Below are 15,148 nucleotides of genomic sequence, written 5' to 3'. Positions count from 1 at the left end.
CATACCAATTGTTTAATCTGACACACCATTTCTCTCAATTGATTAACACATTTAATTGTTGATATCAGCCCACCACCACTCTGGATTAGTTAAAGTGTTTTCCTGTGGGCGACAATCCATCTTTTCACAGTGAAGTCTGCATTCCATAAAAATGCCTCTTGCAACTTGCTGATATTTGAAAAATAATATAGCAATTCAATTATATATAATTTAAATAACAATGAAATGAATTAGATTCAGCCTGTGTAAATCATCCTGAAGAATCCTGGTACGTTTGCGGAAACACCAAGAATACTTCATTTTTGATATATATCCACTTAAAAATGAAACTCATGAGTTGGAGGGGAACACTTCTTAGTAGCTATCCCCTGCACAGAATGATGTATTGGACTGAATGGGAATTTTTCCCTTCAAATCTTTAGGTACATGTATTCATAGACAAATAATTGATTACAATTTCTTTCAATTCATCATAATTAATAGCCAAAAATGGCAATGTTTGACTTCCCCTCTCCAATTTAGAAAGTATTGATATTCTCAGCTAAATTAACAGTTCAACACAGCAGTTAACCTGGTTTCTTATATTCAGTCTTGCAGCCTGCTAGTCTGGCAGAGAGCGTTAAAATTAACATGGGGATTTTGATCTAGAAAAATAATTTCCTACTGTGCTAAATCCAGATACACTGAAAGCCTGACTGACCCCAGCTACCACGGGCAGATTGTCACCCTGGTCAATCCAATAATAGGAAATGGTGGCGTCCCTGACACAGCTGCTTTAGATGAACTTGGCCTCCACAGGTATTTGGAGTCTGATGGCATCAAGGTAAGCAAAAAACCCAACACCTCATTCAAAAACACCTTGTTTGATTTCAAACAAAGATTCCTGGTTGTGCCAATGGTGGCTGCATGATGTTCTTTAGAATTCTTTGGTAATATCTAATCGCTAAAAGGCTATTTTCAGGATCCTCTAGAATATGCCCTAGGTAAAACAGACTCAGAATTAACACTTTACTGCCAGGAATTTTAAAAAATAATTTAAAAATAGTTTTACAGGCCCATTTTCTTCGTAGGTTTCAGGCCTGCTGGTCCTGGACTACACCAATGAATACAGTCACTGGCGGGCAGTCAAGACTTTGGGTGAATGGCTGAAGGAAGAAAAGGTGAGCTGTCCCAGTATATGTTTTCTATGGAATATATTTTTTAAAATGTTAGTTGTGATTTGTGTTTTACTGCATTGTACAAATTAAGGAAGATGTATGTTTTGTAATCTTATTTTACTAGATTACAAAAACAGCCTGGAAAATGGGGGCTTCAGCAGATTTTTGCAGGTTCTTAAAAAATCAGAGATTTCATCCCTCTCTTCTTCTCTCTTTGCTGCAGTGGGGAAGAGCATTGTACAACTTGATAGTACAACTTCTGGTTCTGTACAGAGAGGGAGTCTTTGAGAGAAATTATGGAAATTATGTGTTATCAGTTCAATTTAACCTTATAATGTATGCTTCCCTTTTAGATCCCCACCTTCCCCAAAAATGCATTTCCCAGGATTCTTTTAACAGGAATAATGATAAAACACCTACTTATCTCCTCTTGTGTTACTGATCACATTGATGCTCTGTTGACTGGTTTGTAGATGAAAGTAACTATACAGGACTGAGATAAATCTGTGGCAGTTTCAAGCCCAGTTCTTATGACATTGTTGATTTATTAGTCATATTGGTTCATGTCATAAATATTTGTATGTTGATGGGTTGTTTCTTTGCTATGACTGAAAAAAAAATGAAAGGTCATCTTTGATAGCAGCTTTCACTGAATACTAATGCACTTAAAATATTCAACATATAGCACTGCCATGGTATTTTTTTAAAAGAAAGTAATATGAGCTGTACAGTGTGATATATAGAATAGGTTTTGAACTTGTCTGTGTTTTGAGGCCAAGATGATCTTGCTCAGTTGATATTTGGTCAATATTATTTGCCACAAAATGAATTAATTTCCATATTCAGATGAAATTGCCACAAGTTCCTATTTTTAATTTTTAATATGCCTGCATTTGTTTTTTCAGATTCCAGCTCTTTATGGGATTGACACCAGGATGCTTTCTAAAATCATTCGAGACAAGGTAGATAAAACCAAGAGTTGTTGTACTGGTCTGTTTAGAAAAGTCTATGTAGAGGGCTGGTGTAGCAAAACATTTTGCTGGATAAATCAAACCACAAAATATCTCCCAAACTTTTGACTTAATCATAATCTTTTCTAGATGGATATTGAAGTAAAAAACAAAATAAAAAAGGTAGAAAAAAGAAAATATTTTCCTTTCTACTGGCACATTTCCTGAGCTAAATTGTCAAGATGGTTTTTCCTTGAAAATTAAAAAAAACATGAAACCCCCAGACAAAAATGCATCAAAAGGTTAAACAGAAATATTAATTCAGCACATGAAAATAACAATGATAAATTTCCTCTGAATATGAAGAAACCCGTACCTAAGATTTTTAATGTTACATTCCAAAATGGTTCTTGCTTGGTTTAAGCAACCTGAGTTGAACTCTTTCACCTACATCCATTATACCTTGTAAAACATAATTGTTTTTTTTTTTCTGTTACTAGTAGTTTTTTTTTTTTTTTGTAATAGAAGAATGGGCTTTTTGACATAATACAAGCCAAACACATTTTCTTTTTCTCTTTTAAAGGAGGGGGAATGGGAAATTATATTAAATCAGACCATGGTGGTGTTAAGCCCCATAGGTCTCTTGCTCCCCTAACATTTACAATCTGAAGAATTTGGGATTTTGAGATGATTCTAAAATTTTCAATCAGTATGGTGTTATGCCTGTGACAGACTATTTCTGCTCCTTATTTCAATTGTCTTCAAATCTTTAGAATGTATAAAAAAGTTTAAGTAAGGCAACTACTTCAGCTATTAATAGATTTTGGGCATTCCACATGAGCACTTTATAATGACTTGGAACCAGCTTTGGACCACTGCAATTACTCTGTGTTGGATGCTTGTGAGAGCTGAATTGTATTTTTTCTGGCTCTGCTGTGATTTATGCGAAGCTGGGGCAAAGCTGATGTTTTCTTTTCAATGCAGAGTCATCATAGAATTGCTTTGGAGAGTTTGGGAATTAGAGGGATGGTGGTATGAAAATGTCTTTTGTCCATCGGGACCTGATAACAATATTCTTTTAATTCAACAGGGAACTATTCTTGGAAAGATTGAATTTGAGGGTCAGCCTGTGGAATTTTTTGATCCGAACAAGAAAAACTTAATTGCTGAAGTATCAACAAAGGTAAAGATTCCATTCTGAGTTGAGATACTATAGAAGTACAGCAGCATCTTCTGTTGTCCTGCTCAGTTTGCTTATCATGATGATGAGATGCTATGTGAATTTTGCTTGGGATAGGCCAAGTACCATCATTGTGCCTCAGGGTCATGTGCTTAGAACAGACCTACCTTTAGGAAGAAGGCCAGGCCAAATGTTCTCATCATCTGTTTGTGATCTTCATTTCCTCTGAAATGAATTATCTTCATCCCAGGAGAGGGAGAGAATTTCCTCAAGTTTCTTGATAACTTGGCTATGAAGAGAAGATATCACAGGGAACATTTTTGCTATTACTACACTGTTTACTACAACTGTTTGGGCAATCCTTTTGAATCAGAGGCTGTTGTCTTTGTAATGATGAACCTTGCACTGGCATACCATACTGTTGTATTTGAAAAGAAATATGTGGTAGATTTTATTTATGTCCTACATCAAATGGGATGTCTGACAGAATGCTATACCCATATTTTTGTATATTATAAAGCTGCCCTGGATCCAGAGCCTCTCCAAAATGTACTTGACAATCATATAAGGTCTGTCACATATATAAGATTACTTCCAAGTTAGGGAGAAAGATTAAATCAACTTCAATTTCCATTTGATTACATTTATTAAAGTGTTAAACAGAAAAACAGTTATTTTCAGAAATAGCCAGTTGCTTTTAAAAATAAAATGAAACTTAACTGAAACCTTCATCTCTGAAGACAATTACTCAGGGCTACTTTGAATTGCACAACCATTGAAGACAAAGCAAGACTAACTAAATGAGAGGATTTAAAGGGCCAAAAGGAAATTCAGCATCTTTGATGCCCTCATAAGGGTCATCTAGATGATTTCTGCAGTACCTGTTTAACATAAGCTAAATGGTTTATGGTTATGAAATGGTTATGTTGATGCTGATCTGATGGTTTTTTGGTTTTATCTTAGCTTCTGATTATGTATTTATTTTTATGTTATTGTTTATGGTATTTTTAATTGTTGTTAGCTATCCAGAGTCATGGTTTTGAGATGGGTGGCCATATAAACTGAAATAAATAAGGAAGCAAGCAACATGGTCCTAAGGAAAATCAGCCTAACACATGAATTTAGATAGGATGTGATTTAGTTATATTTACTCACGCACTTGCTTACAAGACTGGTATAACATGGGAAAGCAAGTTACACATCCTAAAATATTTAGTTAATGAACAGTTCTGTGTGGAGTTTGTAGTAAAACATGTCAAAAACAGAAAGATAATCTTATTTTAGTTTTGGAGCTGCAAATATTAATTCTGTTTGCATAAAAGTATGGATACAAGAAAATCTTCAAAAATCCCTAGCAGGTCCAATGTAAGTTTGTTTATTTATTGCAATAATTTACTGTATATACAGGATTGCCTTGTCCTATGACTGCCACCATTAATTGCAATTTTGTGTGAACCCTGTTAGCTTTAAAAAAACACAACATGGCATATTGCCAAGATCTGTCCTGCCAAGAATAATTAAATATTTTTCAAAAGGGAAAAAGTGGAACAATGCAAATTTATAGGTATTGATCCAACATTTTTTTCCAGAAGACAAGCTAATTAATTTCCCAACAAAATCACCCTAAATTAATTAGAACTCAGATCCCAAATCCGTAATTTTCCAATTAATTTTCCTGAATTAGAACAAGATCTTGTTCCAATTAATTTCCCTTTCAATTCATAATGCCTCATGCAGCAAAAGACTTCACATACGTTTTACATGATCATGGCTTTTCTGAGAAAAAATTATGTGGATCTAAACAGTAGGTGTAAATGTTTGTGATTGAGACAGAACTCTATTTTTTCAAAGTGAAGCAAATATAGCTGTATAGACAGAAGTATAACATTAGTTATATATTTTCTAAAAGCAGCTGGGGAACAAGCTGGTTTCCCTGACATCTCCAGCCCCCTTGATGCCATTTGTGAGGCCCCTTTGTTTAGTAGCCATGGTTTTCAAGAAGCTTGACTTTTATATTGTTGATAAAAATCCCATTCAAGAACAGGAGCGCTTTTCTTTCAAGCTAGAGTCTTCAGTTCTATGTTTGCATTCAGCCTGAAATGTGTCCATTCATATAATTTTTTAAGCTAAGGCTCCACTCTTTCTTCTTCTTCCATGCTCCTGAGGAAATTGAGATCTCCTCATACTGCTTTTTAGCCCCAAGACAATTGCACCCAGAGCTGAGGATGTTGGAATGAGTGCAGTTCTAAGAATATTGGACAGGGAATAAGCTCAATTCGCCCAGTAGGATTTACTGCTGAGTGAATGAACTTAATGTTCCACCAAATGGGTAGCTGGATTATTTTCACAATTGTATGTAGACTTGATTTTTTTTACCAGATAAATGAGTATTCTGTTTGGTATCTTAAAAAAAAAAAAAAAGAACTTGATGGGTATAAAATGAAAAGAAGACTCTTCAAGATCTAAACCTATGTTCCAGTTTTAACTATTTTACAGAATTAATTAGCACCAGAAGTGGGTGCTGTTGATCATCTGTGCCAGTACAAAGAATGAGTGCTATAAAGATGCTGAAAATAGCAGACGTGGATGCAAGATGAACAGAACTCCTGTGATCCCATTATCTTTACAACTTTATTTTATGGAGTTATAAAGTAACATCAGAAATAAAAATGACAATTAGCCAAGCTCTTCAATTATAGCACACAATGATCTTTATTTATTTATTTATTTGTTTGTTTATATTTATAATTTAGACTTATAAGGCTGCCCAACCTTATCAAGAAATGGCATTCATATAAATCAATCTATGATAACATTTCAGAGTTTTTATTATCAATAATAGGTTAGAAGAGTGATAATATTTCCAAAATGGCAATAGGCAGCTGTTGTCAGAATATATTGAAACTGTGGAACAAATTATCTAATTTTCTTTATTTCTTTTTCTGCATTTGCAGAGTCTGGGGAGTGGAGTAAATTTAATCCTGGTTTCCTTGACATTTGAAAGGTCTGAGGTTATTTCCACAGAGTATGAATGAAGGTCAGGGTAGATGTGATGAAGGCTTGCTTGTCTGTGTGTGTGTGTGTGTGTGTGTGTTAATCTGGTTGCCTGTATATGAAATTTGAAAGTTTTACATCAAATAGGGTGAACAGATTAGGAGTGGTAAATCTTAGTGCTTTCTGCTCCTTTGCATCAGGCAGTGGTCATCCCTTGCTAAGTAGCATTTGTAATAAGGAATGTTGTGTGGTATCTGTTTGAACTTGTATTAAAGATGTCTCTTGGAGGTTCATGATATCACTGGCACAAGTCCATTTGTGCCATTTCCTGCATATCAAGGAACTAGAAATTTCAGCCAAAGATGTAATACTAGTTTGTTCTTCTTTATGACCAGGAAATTATGTCAGAACTTTTTTATGACCAGGAAAGTATGTCACAGTAAGCCCTCTTCTCTTTCCTCATAATAGGAACTATAAAATTATGGGTCTGTAGTTGTTGTCTGGGGATCACTGAGACTTCCCCTGGCATGTAACCTTAGGATTCCAAGTATGTTGGAGACTGGAGAGATTGAGGAGCACAGTATTGTGCAGTGCAACAGAGTTGTGGATGAGGCCCAAAATTTAGATTGCACAGAGGACTTCTGCTTTACTAGTTTATATGTTCCCTTCAGGTCAGGTTTTTTTTCTCTGAGAAGCTTCTATTTTCCTCCAGAATAGTGGTAATTCACCTGTGAAATGATTCAGTTAGGAGATGATCATCTTTTCATGAAGCCTTCCAGCTGTGAAATATCGGTGTGCCAAAAGAGCCTGATTAAAAGGGGGTTATTAAACAGATAAAAATAGTTTGCTCAGCAGTAGATCAGACATGGACTTTGGGAAAGTGTGCACTTAAAATCACAGTTGTCTCAGGTTCAATAGATTTGATGAGGATGAGGAATGCTGACTTGCTTATTGCTGGAAAAGATACAAAATGTATTAAATATAGGCACACTTAGGAACTACCAATAACTTATCAATTGATCTGTATCAGTGTGGGGGCAGTAAGGGTGAACATTAAGCATATGATGATAATTTTGCACTAGTTGCTGAAAGAGCAGAATTCTATTTTATAACCACATAAATCATGATTAGAGGATTATTAAAACATGAATTAAAAAAATGGATAGAATGAATTTCTTTCTACTTTCTTCATAATATAGAAGATGGCCATTCAGTGAAATTAACGCTGGGCAGTAGATTCAGAAAAGATTTTCTTTGCACATTACATAATTTCCGTGAAGGTCTCCTATATAAGATGTGATGAAATGATGGCCACAACATAGACGTGTAAAAAGAGATGGATTAGACCAGTCTTCCACAGCCTGGCGCCCTTCAGATATCTTGAATTACATCCCCTATTATCTGTAGACAGCACAGACAGCTCCTTTGGCTGGAGATAAGAAAAGTTCTAACCCAGCACAAAGGGGATGGGGTGTTGCTGAGGAAATCTGGATGAGAACATGTAATGGAGGAACATACAGCATTTTAGTTAAGATAGCTAAATATTTTATGCATCTTTTTATTATCTTAAACTTCCTGGAGTCCCTCCAGAGTGAAGAAGGGATAAATCACATAAATAAAATTAAATTTAAAAATTGTATGTTTGAATATCTCTTACTGGAAAGGGTTTAGAGCAGGGGACAGAGGGAGCCCTCATATCCTATTCATGGGTTTCTGAGGTGGATCTACATGGCCATTCCGGGGAAGAGAAATCTGGAGTAGATGGCTCCTCATTCTCAATCAACAGGACCCTACTTTCATTGTTCATGCTGAAAAGAGAAGATAGCTGCTTAAAATATTAAAATATGATATTCTCAGTATTATCTTCCTCAACAATTACATAGAGCTTTGGGGCATTTCACAAACTGATTTGCTGGATAATGAAATGAAAAGAAGACTGAAAAAGATACCAGGAAAAAATCACAGCTTCTGCTACTACTACTAGGCCTCCTCCTCCATGTCCTCCTTCCTTTTGTGCCAAACAGACAACAGTGATGATACTAATTGGAACCACAGAAGATGAACCCTAGAAGAAGGCAATAGCAAGTCATTGCGGTATTGTTGCCAGGAGTCAAATTCAACTCAAGGAAGACGTTAATTTATACCTCTATCTATACCTCTGTGTTTAAAGAACCTCTCAATATTACAGCGTGAGCTACTGTACATCCTAAGGCGCTTCCTTGCTCAGGCTAAGGAAACCTACATTCTTCCAGTATCTGAATTAAGGCCTCGTTGCTGGGATGAGGGATCGCTGTGGGATGCCATAAGCTTCTTAATAGAAGAAGGCCAGGATATACATCACATTGCAGAAGATGCTGGTTTTCAGGCAGTACTGGTTCTCAAGTAAAAAATCCAGATAAATGCAGGAGTGATTCAGATAAAGCAAAGTTCATCAAAAGCTTTGGATGAATTTTAACTCTGTCCTAACCTGTTTGTTTGCTTATTTATTTATCTGATTTATAGAATCACCCATCTCACTAATGTGACTCTGGGCAGTGTACAGTAAACAAACAGTCAAAACAATTCACACAACAGTTAAAAACAGTTTGATTTAGCTTGAGTCATCTGCACCTGATGCAAATCTCTACTTAATAAATAAATATAGAATAATGTTTTTCTTTTTCTTAACATATGTGAAGGAGGTCAGAATATATGGCAAAGGAAATCCAATCAAAGTAGTAGCTGTGGATTGTGGATTGAAGCACAATGCTATTCGTTTATTAGTAAAGGTAAATCGTGTTTCTAAAACAAATAGACTCCTTTTCTATGTATCTGTGGTTTTATTAGTTTACTCAGGACTAACTAGAAAGCCCTGCTTGCTAATTTCTCAAATAACATTTTATTGATGTTGTGGCAATCTAAAATACAGACACTGACACATTAAATTCTTATTGGGACTGATAATATCTACTGATATTTGAATGTGTGTGTATATGTATGTGTATATGCACATATTAATGGGGAGGGGAACAATGAAAAGAACAGAGTACCTGTTCTTTCATTCTTCTCACAATGGGCTACCATATTGAGAAAGCCAACAATTGTGACTACTGCAGAGATGTACTTCACTTATCTGTGGAGCTCATAGTTATATACAATTTTTAAAGATTTTTTTAATCCCGCCTTTATTATTTTTATAAATAACTCAAGGCAGTGAACATACCTAATATTCCTTCCTCCTCCTCTTTTCCCCACAACAACAGTCCTGTGAGGTGAGTTGGGCCAAGAGAGAGTGACTGACCCAAAGCCACTCAGCCGGCTTTCATGCCTAAAGTGGGACTAGAGTTTACCATCTCCTGCTTTCTAGCCTGGTGCCTTAACCACTAGACCAATCTGGCTCTTTATTTTAATATCAACAATCTCAGATATGTATTGTCGAAGGCTTTCACGGCCGGCATACGATGGCTGGTGTGGCCGTGTTCTGGAAGTTCTGGAAACTTCCAGAACACGGCTACAGAGCCCGGAAGACCCACACCAGCCAATCTCAGATATGCTGATGACATACCTGAATGGCTGGCTGTGAGGAAGACATAGGGAATTTGTTGCTGAAGGGAAAAGAAGAGAATACAGAAGCTAGACTGTTGCTTTACTTTATTCTTTATTTTATCCTGAAAATAACCTTGCAAGATTAATATTTATTTTAAAGATTTTATTTTACATAAATTACAGGTAGTCCTTGTTTAGCAACTGCCTCAGACAGTGACTGTTTGCAGTTACAACAATGATGAAAAAGTAACTTTGATACCAGTCCTCACATTTACAATTTTTGCAGGTCTGTAAAGCAAAGAAAAGCTGAAGTAAGGTCATAACCACCATTACAGTTTCACTTAGTGACTACTTTGCTTAACAACCAAGTTGCTGGTCCCAATTGTGGTCACTAAACAAGGACTACCTGTATAGTATATGGTTAATCAAGAATTGTTCATGGAGAAATGGTCTAGTAGTAGGATACTAATTAATACTGTGGTTATCTCTGAAAATGAATATTACATTTAATTACTTATACTTCATTTTCAGAGACAACCACAGTGATTAAGAATAGAGAAATTCAAATGCGACCAATCAAATCTAAGTGGGCTGGATTTAAATGGAGTTTTCTCATATTCAGACTCAGGACTGTATCCTATTAGCTGCATTGCACATAATCATTGAGTTACCTAATGATCTTTGTTGTTGTCAATCCTCTTTTGTTGCCAGAGAGGTGCTGAAGTATATTTAGTGCCTTGGAATCATGATTTTACCTCAATGGATTATGATGGACTTTTCATTTCTGGAGGCCCTGGTGATCCAACCCAAGCACAGGAACTAATTGAAAATGTCAGGAAGGTAAAGAGTATATATTGGAATCAATGTCTTTGTTAAGATGCTGTTGAACTAGATTACCCATGGTTAGTTTCTTTGTTTGCATTTTATTAAAATGCTACTCTTGAAAAAAAGATGAAGAAAAGTACAGTAGAAAACTAATTGCAACAGAGACAAATTTAGCCAACTAAATTCTAGAGAAGAGCAAAAAGAGACAGGAGTTATAAATAAATAAGGAATGCAAAGAAACTGAGGGTAACAATTGAAGGGGAAGGACAAGAGACTATTAAAAAAATTTTTTTTAAAGGGAAACTTTTATGCAAAGATGAGCACAATTAAAGACAAACCAGGCAAAGATATAATGGAGAAAGAAGATTTGGCATAAATATCTGGCAGTAATGTACAAAAAAGATTGCTGATGGCTATGGCTTGATTACTTAACTAGAATCACACATTCTGGAAAATGATGTCAAATGGTGCTAAAAATATTGCTAACAATATTTGGCATTGCCAAACTGTTTAAAACTATGTAAGATTATGCAGTTACTCAAGTGTTACTAGAGATTTGTAAACAAGTATGGAAAACCCAGCAGTGGGCAAGGAAGTGGAAAATATCAATTTATATTCCAGTATTAAAAAGGGCACTGTTAAAGAATGCTTAAAAACTGAACAATTGCACTTAGCTAACACATTAGTAAAATAATGCTCAAGATCATGCAATCTAGACTTTAACAATACATGGAATGATAACTGCCAGATATGCAAGCTGGATTCAGAAGAAGCATTTGCGAACTTCTAAGACCACATTGGTAATATCTGAAGGATAATGGAAAAGGCAAGGGAGTTCCAAAAAGATACCTATTTTTGTTTTATTGATTATACTAAGTTTTTGACTGTATAGACTGCAACAAATTGTGGGTAACTCTTAAAAAGAGTTTACCAATGAGTGTACCAAACTATCTCATCTGCCAACTGAAGAATTTGTATGATGACTAGGAAGCAACAGTTGGAATGGAGCAAACGGTTCAAAACTTGGAAAGGAGTGCTGAAGGTTGCATACTGTCACCATATTTATTTAACTTACTTGCAGAATATACAATGAAAAATGTTGGACTAGAAGAAATAGAAAGTGCAGTTAAAGTTACTGGGAAAAATATCAGTGATCTCAGATATGCTGATGATATACCTTAATGGCTGGCCATGAGGAAGATATAGGGAGTTTCTTGTTGAAGGAAAAGGAAGAGAATATAGAAGCTGGACTGCTGCTAAATATATCTGTAATCATCTGTAAGATTACAGTATGTCAGCAGGCAATGCCAATCCAGCAGAAATAGACAGAGAAGAGGGTGGAGTAGTAACAGACTTGATCTTCCTAGGTTCACAGGGAATTTTAAATCAGCAAATAAAATGCTAAACAATATAAATATATACAAGAAAAGATGAAATGTCTGCTATTTCGACAAGTAGCCAAAATAATGAAGTGCAGAGACATCACAATGACAACAAAGATTGTATTGTCAAGGCAACGATTTTAACATATGGCTATGAAGACCAGATCATCAGAAAGGGTGATCAAGGAACAATGAATGCCTCATGGTGCTGGAGTGAATTGCTGAGAATACCTTGGATCACAAGAAGAACAAATGCTTTGATACCAGATGAAGTAAAACTAGACTGCTCACTGAAAGCACTAATAATCAAGCTAAATCTTGACTATTTTGGAATATACTTGAAAAAAATCAAAGGCAATGGAAAAAGAGGCTGAGAGACGATAAGATAAAAAGAGGTCAAGAGAAGATAAGGTGGCTGAATACTGTTACTGATAACATAAACAGGAGCTTACAAGAAGACAAGACAGCAATTACTGTACTGACAGCCAGTTCTGGCAAACTGATGTCCATTGGATCACAAAGAGTTTGAAGCAAATAAACAACAGCAAATGCTACTCTTCAAAAATGTATTTTCCTGGAATGGTTTTCAACAGACTAAATCAGCGAATAAAATTCGGAACAACTGAAAAGTACAAGAAAACAGGATGATTAAAATATGTAGCACTAATATGATAAAATGATAAAAGCCATAGTCTGAATGGTTACTAAATAGCTTATTCAGTGATATTACAGCGCAATTGTTTATAACCTGGCAATGTATGCCTTTTTAAATCTCACTTCTCACATCCCGCTTCAGTGGTGGTGGTTGGACACAAGAACTAGCCCAGTTTAAGTTAGGATTGCTTGCTCTGCTGCTTATACATGTTTCCATGAAAATGCATGAAATAGAAGAGTTCCTTAAGGCAGATTTTCTGCAACTCTTTGAACTAAAAAAGGTGCCCTTATGCAATTTCCCTTTGCATAGCTTTTAAATATGTGCAAATTACTGTCAAGGAAGAAGTTGGCAATATCATTTTAAAAAGGGGATTGTTTAGAAATCAATTTAAAATAATGCCTATAACCAGAAGGATTTTATCTGTGCAGGTGAAAATGCATTTTTAGTCATTGTTGATAGAAGTCTTTCCTGTCTAGGTTCTTAAAAATGATCGCCAGGAGCCTTTGCTTGGAACTAGTATGGGGAGTCTCATTACTGGTTTAGCAGCTGGGGCAACCTCCTACAAAATGGCCATGGCAAACAGGTATGAGACATATGTGTGCAAATGTTCAGGAAGCAAGAGGCATGAGTGTTTTTAACTATCATCTAGCACAAATCTATTTGAGAGGAACTCAGCCAAAGTATTCTGTATTTAGTAAAAAATAATTTTTTGTCATTTGCCACCTCCTGTTGGCTTCCCCATTGAATTTGTTTGTGGGAAGCCATCAGGAAAGGTAGCAAGTGGTGATCACCTCACCATAGGACGCTGTAACTGTCGTAATTGCAAGCCGATTGCCAAGCACCTGAATCGCACTCATGTGACTGCGGGGACGCTGCAATGGCCGCAACTTAAGGACCCATAGTAAATCTCCTTGTTCAGTGCCATTGTAACTTCGAATGGTCGCTGAGTAAGTGGTCATTAAATGAGGACTACCTGTACTGGCCAGACAGAAGCCCCTGAAACTCTCAGTCAAAACTTTCTCCCTCTGGTAAGAGTAGAGTGGACAGACCTGCTTCAGGAGAGAATGGAATACTTACTAATAGTGTTTGAGAGGTTGTACAGAGGTAAAGCAAGGGTTCCAAGAGTTTGAATGTAAAAGATGCAGAAGATGTAAAACAATGCCTTTTCTTTTCTAATGTAGGTTTTACTTAGGAATAAGTCCCATTTGCCAAAAATCCCCAACCAATTCAGTCAGTAACTTTCACCCTGCAGCGTTTGCAGTTCCCCTTTCCCATTCAGTACAGCAGCAACAGCAACAAATGGCTCCTTCACTGCCAAAAGGCAAATAATCATGCAGAAGACACCTAGTGAAAAAGCAGCTATGATTTCAGAAGCTCCTTTCATGGATTTTGTGTGGTTTCTTTCCATGATATCACTGCAATCTGGTATATTTAAAAGTAATCATGGTCAATTCTCTTGGCCTTGGAAAACAAATGACTAACAAAGATTACAAAGACACAAAGAATATGATTTGGAGAAGTAATTTTATTTTAGCTTTAACATTTTCCTGTAGAGCAGTAACAAACAATAAAATTTCTGGCCTTTGAATATGATTAAATGTAGTGCTCTGCTGCAGAAAAATGCTTCTGCATTTTTTTTTTCATTCAGTTTTCATTCAACTTATTGAAATAAAATTTCCTTTCAAAATTCATTTCAGCAGAGAATGTGGAGAGGTTCTGAGGCGTGAAGTGTGGTGTTCTTGCCCTTTGGTTAACGAAGTCACCACAAGGATCATGTGCTCTCCTGTCTCTCACTAAGCAGCCATTTCTCCAGGGCTGCGCAACTTCCCTGGCTTACCATATGCTTCATGCTTGCAAGAGGAAATATCACCAGGGAGCTTTTCAACAGGCTGCTAAGTGTGAGAGCCAGTTTGCCATAGTGGTTAAGGCACCAGGTTAGAAACCGGGAGGCCGTGAGTTCCAGTCTCACCTCAGGCAGTGGCTTTGAGCCCGTCACTCTCTCTCAGCCCTAGGAAGCAGGCAAGGGCAAACCACATCTGAAAATCTCACCAAGAATACTTCAGGGGCTAGTCCAGGCAGTCACCTGGAATCAACAATGACTTGAAAGCATGCGTGCACACGTGCGCACACGTACACACACAGTAATTTCCTTACCAAACCATTCCTTCTCTCCCTGACTCTTCAGAGGACAGAATCAGCCAGTTGTGAACATGTTGAATGGACAAGCTTTCATTACTGCTCAGAATCATGGATATGCAATTGATGGGAACTCCCTCCCTTCAGGCTGGAAGCCTCTGTTTGTGAATGCAAACGATCAAACCAACGAGGTAAGAGTTCCCCTCTCTGGGTATCTGAAGGATTTGATGGGACAGGATGAACTAGATTTTGCTCATCGAAGAATATGTTGGCATCAGTATTGTTTAGAATATCACTCCCGTGAATTCTTAAAGATTCCTTGCCCATTCCTCAATGAAATATTT

General features: G+C 36.5%; 1 protein-coding gene across 1 annotated transcript in view; it reads left to right on the top strand.

Annotated features, from left to right (window-relative positions):
- Positions 1 to 15,148, top strand: part of CPS1 (carbamoyl-phosphate synthase 1) — a 136,936-nt gene that overhangs the window by 16,300 nt on the left and 105,488 nt on the right. The window contains exons 3-10 of the mRNA XM_007421662.2: positions 679 to 823; positions 1,071 to 1,160; positions 2,063 to 2,119; positions 3,198 to 3,290; positions 8,960 to 9,049; positions 10,518 to 10,646; positions 13,145 to 13,251; positions 14,854 to 14,995. Coding sequence (XP_007421724.2) covers positions 679 to 823; positions 1,071 to 1,160; positions 2,063 to 2,119; positions 3,198 to 3,290; positions 8,960 to 9,049; positions 10,518 to 10,646; positions 13,145 to 13,251; positions 14,854 to 14,995 — 853 coding nt within the window. The remainder of the gene's footprint in view (positions 1 to 678; positions 824 to 1,070; positions 1,161 to 2,062; positions 2,120 to 3,197; positions 3,291 to 8,959; positions 9,050 to 10,517; positions 10,647 to 13,144; positions 13,252 to 14,853; positions 14,996 to 15,148) is intronic.

Source organism: Python bivittatus, unplaced genomic scaffold (genome assembly GCF_059951505.1).
Source record: "Python bivittatus isolate LINGU-HERP-01145 unplaced genomic scaffold, Pbiv_v1 ctg000200_np1212, whole genome shotgun sequence".
Taxonomy (NCBI): Eukaryota; Metazoa; Chordata; class Lepidosauria; order Squamata; family Pythonidae; genus Python; species Python bivittatus.
This window is presented reverse-complemented; position numbering and strand designations above follow the sequence as displayed.